Source organism: Magallana gigas, chromosome 5 (genome assembly GCF_963853765.1).
Source record: "Magallana gigas chromosome 5, xbMagGiga1.1, whole genome shotgun sequence".
NCBI lineage: Eukaryota > Metazoa > Mollusca > Bivalvia > Ostreida > Ostreidae > Magallana > Magallana gigas.
In genome coordinates this window covers 3,156,369-3,165,106 of record NC_088857.1, presented here as the reverse complement: position 1 = coordinate 3,165,106, position 8,738 = coordinate 3,156,369, and the positions used below count along the sequence as shown (strand labels likewise).

Genomic DNA, 8,738 nt, shown 5'->3' with positions numbered 1-8,738 from the left:
AAATAGCTACACAATAAACACAAACACAGCATGGAAGATATATATTGGTAAATGTATCAGCGTTTTATTGTTTCATGTTATATCATGCTATTCAACCATAAAGTTTATAATGAGCGTCAACAAGTCTTGCATCGAACTCAACTTCTTCCAACATCTTACAACTTTCTACAACATCTTACAAATTGAACACATAAGTTTGAGCTCATCCATCGCATACATGGAAAATCTGTCGTATTTTGATTCTTGCATTCCTAACTGATAAAATGACGTGCACTTTATACACGTTAATGGCGTTCATGTTTTAGACGACCAGATTTTACACTATGCCTTCTATTCTACGTCAGAGCCCTGATAGTTACTGTTGTGATCCAGTTTAATGCCCTTCCACGTGGTGCCGTCATTTTCCAGGGGGAACATAATCGTCATCGGGAAGATGAAGTTTAAGAACCAGAAGTTCCCGAACACCTCCACAAAGTTGGCATTGGTTGATTTGTTGTTCCTGATTGGTACGTTTTTGGCGAGTTCATATAACGTCACGCCTTTTGTTACTATTATTAGCTGAGATGTAAAATATAACAGTCCAAAGAGTCCTATAAACGACGCAGTGTAAAGATGGACAATCATAATTGCGATGTAACCTTTCATCGCCCCAAATAGCCCTCTATATATAGCAACAGGAAGTAGGAAGTCCGTCCACACAGCTTCCGGCCAGTATAACATGCTCAGATAGCAGGCAGTCAACACAACGCCGCCAAATCCCACAATGATTGCGTAAAACGTCAAAACCACAAAATACCGCTGATTATAATGACCCACACAGGTCCCAATAACAAAACAATGATGGTCCCTCTTCAGTATGCAGGCTTTACAAACCTTGCAATGATGTGCTCTCGGCGGTTTCATCATATCACACTTATCACAGTAAGACCACGGAATTCCGCCATTATCCGGCAGGTGCCCGTTGGGAACTTCCGCCATTGGCAAACCGAACTGATCGGGGGCGTTCTCCCATCGCTCCCTCACTTCCTGGGCCTCGGGCCTGTCTCGTGTCTTCACATAGCGTGTACTGTATAGCGTGACACACACCAGATTGCCTAGCGTCTGAATCACACAAAATATGTAGATGACCTTGACATAATATTGAGTCCAGTCCGTGAACTCATACATGATGTATGGAATGATGTGAGCGAACGCCATGTACGGCTGTGTAGGCGTCTGGAATACCCACAATGCCCAGCACAGGTACAGCATCCTCCGCGACTGGTGGCCCTCCCGCTTCTTCTCCTCGTAGTGTTTCCGCCATTTTCCCATCAGTGTGCTCGGTTCGTCTTCTTCCGCTTCGTTTGTCGGTATCTCCACTTTCACGCTCCTGGCTATCGCCATGTTGGAAACTGTGACAATAAAACGATGAATGTTATTTCTTGTGTCTGTATACCCGACTTTTTTGTTTAACTCTTTTGATTTACTCTGAGTATTTTTGTTACGTTAGATTTCAAGTTTTATGACTAACACAACCCAATAACAAAATTTACCTGTATAAAAATTTAAAATTATCTAACAATTGCCTGAAATTAAATTCATTCTGACAATTGTTATGATATTCTTTTGGATTCTATTGTTGCAAATGGTTATTTTGTTCATTTTGTTCAGTAACATCGTATGATTAATATACATGCACGTGTATCAATGAAACAAAAAGCGTCGTGCAATTTTTTTTAGTTCAATCCTGCATGTTAAAACTTGTTATGATTTTCCTATTCTGTAATTAGCGGTTAATTAATTTACGGTGATTAAAGGAACAACAAGTGTCAACAAGGTCATCAGACACTCGCAGTGTAAAAATGAAATATACAACTACATATTATTCGTACTATAACTTTTCAATTCAATTTATTATCCTTGAGCTTTACAACTCATCGGAATACAAATTATAATACATATAAAATTATATACAAATGTGCAATGTGCAGTAAGTGAGTGGACATATTAAGACAATATAATCATGTACATATCAACATAAATGTATAAGAAGCTTAAACTGTGGTATTATTACAATGCTGCGCTCTCATTTTGGAAGCGCTAGATAAATATTTTCATAAATTATTGAGTTCCTTTGTATTGTTAACACTTAAAAGTTAATTAAAAACACTTGGTTTTTTGTAATAAAAACTCTTTATATATTTCTTTCGTAATTCAGTGTAAAAAGGACATATGAGTATAAAGTGGAACTCATCTTCTAAATCTTTTTTATTACAATGATTGCAAAATCTTTCATTTCTTGGCACCTTGTTGTGTCGACCTTTTTCAATATTTAAAGAGTGTGATGAAGTTCGAAAAATACTTATAAATTTTTTTGAAGTATAATTAATCGGTCTCCTAAGATAAGTTTGCAAACAAAAATTATCCACAAGGTGTTGATATAACATACTCTTCGGAGATGTCGAAAAAGATGACATCAAACTTTGTTTATAAATATCTAATATTCTACACTAATTACTGAATTGTTTACGATGATCAGAGGAACGGGTGTCAACATGACCATCTGAGGATATAGACCAAATGTGATAGAAAACACTCTAAATGTTGTCTTGAATTGTTAATTAGTCCTTGGTTTCAGAAGATTTCTCAGAGCCCATCGAAATAAAATTTGGAACAATTACCATTTAAGTGATAACATGTTATTCCATTACAAATAGAGAATTCCCCTTTCCTATAATAAAATATAAACATTACAGGTGTGTTAACGTTTATTGTTTACGATTGATGACAGTAAAGTTTAACCTATAATTGATTGAAATCAATGCTACCGTCTCTGGGTACATTACATAGACGGAAGCTGATCGATATTAAATAAGATTATAACGGTGATTGATTTTGGAATATGTTTTGAATTACCATGGACGTAAGTTCCAAACATTGCAAGTCAGATGAAAACTTTAAATCGCCGGTCAGCGAAAGGATCAAATCTTAACACCATTAGAAAACTTGTCCGTTATTTAAAGAAAACACGTGTCTGAATACTGCATTAACTATATCTTCCATTAGTCATATCAACTTAGAAGCAATAAGAAAGGCAATGGCAAAAAAATAACAAATTTAATTTGTGTTAATAAAATTTATGTCGAATTAAAGAAAAAAAAAAGAAATTTACAATACGTAGGTACGGTGAAACATTGCTGTGCTTCCCACCTTCACCCCTATCTTACCTGAATTAACACCTGTCTGTAGCACCAAGGTCTGTCCTATTCCGGTAGTCACAGTGAGATTCTGGTCAGAACGTATCCAGCTTTCGTAGCTGTCCAGGTATGGTGATAAGTACTACAACCATACCGAAAGGTGGTACTCAGAATGTTTAATCCGCGCGCGTGTTACAACAGGTACCCCTTGCCGGTCAATCACGGTCGGAGAAGCCGCGGAAGTCCGTATTGTTTGGGGTTAAATTACTTTCTCGGGACACCTCTGTCCATTTGTTGCCTAGTTCCCACAGTATAATCCAGTCAAAACAACCATGAAACTACCGGTTAAGACTTTACACGGAACTGTTGGCCCTCGATAAATCGATACCTAATTGTTTCTTCGTCCGAAAATTGTTTACTTAACAGGTTTTCGATAATCAACAACAAAAATTCGAATTCTGTATCTTTATCGATATAGATACAGAACCTTTTAAAATTCGTTTGCTACTAAATACTCGGCAACAGCATGTTGCTAAACGATCGTGCTGGGGATAGGGGGATTGTACAACATCATTAATTATTGAAACCAGAGGCAGGATAGAGGGTCTCTAACCTCCGTTATTGGCCCGTGGCGACAAAAAGGAATCCCGAGGTACCGGGACTGCACAGCTGAAACCAAATTGCAGGTACAGGTGTATTACGGCATCACGTGTACTTGTATGGATCATTGTAAATCTGCAGGCATGCACGGAATGTACATGTATGTGGCATCGGGAATGGTGCAGAGAGCGGACGTTATATTTATCATTCGATCCAGGTTTGAATGGGCTACTTCTCTAAATAATAGTAGTGATTTTTGACTGCAGCTTTTAAATAAAAAATTAATAAAAAAAATAATGGCATTACAGGCACATGACGTTAAATATTTTTCTCACGATTAAAAATACACAATATGCATACATACTACCTAATAAAACACCCTTGTGTATTTTAAGGTAAAGGGTATATATTTTTTTTATGAGAAAAATACATAGCATCAGGTGCCTGTGCATGACATCGTTACTTCAGAACATATTTCTAGGGATGAATGGAAAACTATTTTGGGTGTACTGCAAAAATGAAATAAAATTAATAACACTTAAAATTTTTTAGAAAACAACTTGTAAATTTAATGGCACAATGCTAGTCAAAATAAAGAAAACTCTCATCAATCCCCTAAGGATAAAGCGTGATTCAAACCGTTCTGAAGAAGTAGAACATTTAAAAAGTGAACAGCAGATAAAAGAACCAATTAACTGATGAACAAACATTTGATCAGCTCAGGTGAGCAAAGAACTTGTAACTTAAAAAAAATGTATAAATACAACATCATGGAATGAAAACTTTTACAATTTAAGATAGTATCTTTCTTGTAAATTTATTATGTTCAAATATGAAATAAAAGGAATCAGCATTAATAACAACAAATTAATTAAGTACTAAGAATAAAAAGGAATTATTATGCTTTTGATATATTAAACCAATTTACCTTGAAAGTAAATGTAATATGTAATATATACAATATTGAGTCATGCAGAATGTTAACTAGGGACAAGAGAAATATCAAAACTAGAAAGATTTATAAACATAAAAATATCACATTGGACATTTCAAAACAGTGTATAGATGTTTTGCTGGACGTTGCCTTTGAGCAGTTTGAGCATTCAGGTTAATCATGGCACTAAAATGAAAGTTACTCTGTGCACTCAAGTATTTTTTTATTTACAGTTTAATTATTGAGTTTTCTTGATGTAGACTTTTTTTTCTTTTTTTGTTAGATTTTTACATAGAATATTTTAAAGCCACTTTGTACATATTTGTAAGATTTCTGAGTTGTGAATGATTAAAGATTTTTTAAACCAAATTTACAAATAATAAATTTAAAGTATACAAAGCAATTAACATTACACAGTTTTAATTGAACTTCTTTTGTCACTATATTTCACTTGTTTCTCACAATTGGCATTATGATCCAACTTGACTCCTTCCCACTTTACTCCATCATCTTTCTGTTGAAATAGTATTTGCATTGGAAAAATGAAATTGAGTCCCCAGAAGTTACCAAACACCGACACATAGTTAGAATTCACCGAGTTGGAGCTTTTAACGGGCACTTCTTTGGTAAGTTCATACAGAGTTTTCCCTTGAGAAATGATCAACATCTGCGATATAAAATAGAATGTTCCCAATGCACCAAACAGAAACTCCATGTGCAGATGATAGATCATGAGGCCAATGTGGAGTGGTATGCTGCCGTGCCATAGGGTCCTGTAAATTGTGAGAGGAAGGAAAAAGTCTGTCCATGGTGCGAACGGCCAGTGTAGGTGTTTAATGTAAACGAAGGTGAAGACCCCACCAAACAATCCACACACCATGGTCCAGAATGCCATAACTACAAAGTACCTCTGATTTTTATGTCCAATACAGGTGCCAACCATAAAGCAGTGGTGGTCACGCTTTAGAATGCATGCCTTGCAGAAATAACAGTGGTGTGTTCTCGGTGGGATTTTCAGTTCACATACATCACAGTACGTCCATGGTAAGCCCCCATGGTTGTCCTCTACATGGCCATTAGGGGTTCCATTTCTGTTCGGGTGCAGGGGTACAAACTTTTCTGGAGGGTTGCGCCAACGTTCATGGATTTCTTTTGGTTGGGGGTTGTCTCTTGTGGTTCTATACATTGTATCATACAGACGAACACACAGGTAGTTAGCACAGAATTCTAAGCAACAAAAAACAATAAAGACCTTCAGGTAATATTGAACCCAGGGACTGTATTCGATAAACAATGTTGGAATAATGTAATAAAGGAAAATGATCAGCTGGGATGGAATTTGGAAGGCCAGCAGACTTGTGACGACGCATATTCCTACTTTTGCATCATGACCCTCCTTTCTTTTTTTCTCCACGTGTTTCCTCCATTTCTCCATTAATGTTAATTTGGATTCATCGTCTGGTTCTTCCAGATTGATTGTGACCGCGCGAGAGACAGCCATGCTCTTTAAAAATAATGATCGTTTATTAATGAAAAATACATTCATTGAGTAAAAAACTATATTTTACTGGAGAAAGGAAACCATACCTAATGGAAACTTATAGCGGCACGATCAAAAACAAAGATATGTTGTAACATGCTGTCATAATTGACAAATATTCTTGTAGTCGTACAGGTTACCAACAAAAACAGAGGTTATTATTAAGTCGCACAGCACATCATTCGTACATCTTCAATGACATTTAATAAAATCAAAGTCTTGAAATTACCAATGGGAGTGATGTGAAGCGCGGATGACAATTTGACAAACATCCCAATCGAATTGCTTTTGTTGACTATTTATTGGAATGAATTAAAGTTTCATGGTGAGAATGAGTATATTGTCATGTCATAACGTTACCATGAAAACCCTCATAATATTATTTATGAATTTGTCAACAGATATAACGTTAATCAAATGTTTATCAATTTTTTTTACCTTAAAAGATACAAGAATTTTTCTTTCATGGTACTTGATATATTAAGTGATGCTACAGATCGATGCTTTCTTACTAAATTGACAATCGAATATTCAGATTGCTATGGCAACAAGCGATTGAAATTTTAGATGACTCCCTAGAAGTTAATTTCACGTGTAGATCTATATAAGGTTAATAATTGTATAAAGAATCAATCTTAATCTCATAGCCCAAAGACTGAAGTTGACCAAAAAGAATAGGATGTCAAACGTCACAGCAATTATATTCAACAACTTGAACTCTAAAAAAATTAATGTTATAGGAATATTTGTTTGAAAAAGGCCATTTGAAACTACTATTTCGTTGAAATCAATTAAAATGATGATGTAAGAATTACAATTCATTTGGGAACATCAGATTTCACTGATGAAATATGTACAGTACCAAAGCAGACCTATGGAACGCCATATCTACCTGAAGGTCAATTTCGTACATGTATTGACCCGCGTTAGCAAGTATTTTATTGTCCGGCTATATTTCATACTTCTTTCATTTAACAAATTGATTAATTGATCACAAAGAGCAAGTAAAGGTAACTAAATCATTGTTAATGAACATCAGTACGTTAGATAAAAGAAACACCCAAATCGACTTCAATATATATACATTGTATATAGGAATCTGAGCTTGACATCATCATGATTATTTAGTGCAGTCCGTGATTTTTCTTAGGTTGTTCTAGGCTACGACCGATTAAAAACTGGTCTGAACTGAATCGTGTAAATTTCAGCCACGCCAGTTTCTCTAAAGCTATAAACCACAATCGTTTTTTTTTAAGAAATAGAGGAGAAAATACGCGGTTGATGTAGATTCGATTTCAACAAAAGTGTTAGAGTTGCTAGTACACCAGTTTGCTTTTAAAAAGCTTAAAATTTAAAGTGCTTTACATGTTTTTTGGGGTTTTTTTTTTTGTTTTATTTTTGATTTTTTTTCTATTGTTTTGTTTTTGTTTTGTGTTTTGTTTTGTTTTGTTTTTTTGTAATTCACCCCATATCAACCTATCAAGTTCAACAAAACTAAGTATAATAAAAATGTATAATTTAAGTAACAACTGCTGAACGGCATATGTGTACTAGTATATAGTACCAAGTATTTATTAACTCTGCCCCAAGTTTCTGCTTTCACCAGTTTTTGCTTAATATCACGATAATCATAAATACTTTTGTGCCCAAACTGCTTCCATACACATGAAAAACGGCAATGCACAGTATCTGTTTTGAAACGCCCCTCTAAACGTTTCAGGTTTAATAACGCAGTCCAAAATAAAAAGTCTGCCACCAGGGATTTTGCATTGCAAAAGACTTGAAAGACCCCGGATAAAAACGTAAAAAAAATGGTGCGAGGTGTCCCAAGTACTTCCGAATGGAGAAAAGATGTAAACATTTGCGTTTATAAATCTCCGTAAGAAGTTTGTTTTCGTTCCCGTGAAATTCTCCGGGTAAAAACAGATGAGGTATCAATGACGAAATTTTGGATTTCTCCCTTAAAACGATATTAATTGTTCTTCATTGACAGGTATGTTTATTCTAATTAAAAATAATAAAAAAAAGTGATGGAAACAATAACTGGGGAGTTAAATTCTTAAAGTCTTATAATGCAACATACCGTGAAATGTACTAAAATCAAAACTGTTAGAAATGAAGTCGAATACACACTGTAGTGTTTTTGATAACAATACAATTAAAACAATGTACTTAGCATATGACAATGATTTTGTATATCTTGTATTGATTCTTTTATAGTACCGATGACGTTAATCAAGTATGGACCCAACATGTTTACAAACAAAAGAATTTGACGGATACACAAATGTTTACCATAAATACAACAAAAATCAGGATTTTGTTCCGAAACTATGCATTCTAGCATTAAGACCGCTGTGGCGCTTCTGTTTGAGTCAATCGCCTTTCCCTCTTTTTTTGAAAATTCTTTTCATACGAGAGACAATATAATTACGACTAAATTTGTGAAGAAATATATATAAAAAAGTAGGACAACGAATTTGCAAAA

The 8,738-nt window shown here is 34.9% G+C and overlaps 2 protein-coding genes across 2 annotated transcripts; both read right to left on the bottom strand.

The window, feature by feature from the left end:
* Nucleotides 1–217: 217 nt before the first annotated feature.
* On the bottom strand, nucleotides 218–3,346 carry LOC105337377 (probable palmitoyltransferase ZDHHC24). Its single transcript, XM_011442084.4, has 2 exons — nucleotides 3,207–3,346; nucleotides 218–1,391 (listed from the first exon to the last, which is right to left on the bottom strand). Exon 2 carries the CDS (start codon nucleotides 1,381–1,383, stop codon nucleotides 331–333), a length of 1,053 nt encoding a protein of 350 aa, XP_011440386.2. The 5' UTR covers nucleotides 1,384–1,391; nucleotides 3,207–3,346; the 3' UTR covers nucleotides 218–330.
* A 1,221-nt stretch (nucleotides 3,347–4,567) lies between these two features.
* Nucleotides 4,568–6,436, bottom strand: LOC105337376 (uncharacterized). The gene is made up of 2 exons (XM_011442083.4): nucleotides 6,298–6,436; nucleotides 4,568–6,214 (listed from the first exon to the last, which is right to left on the bottom strand). Exon 2 carries the CDS (start codon nucleotides 6,209–6,211, stop codon nucleotides 5,120–5,122), a length of 1,092 nt encoding a protein of 363 aa, XP_011440385.1. The 5' UTR covers nucleotides 6,212–6,214; nucleotides 6,298–6,436; the 3' UTR covers nucleotides 4,568–5,119.
* Nucleotides 6,437–8,738: the final 2,302 nt, after the last annotated feature.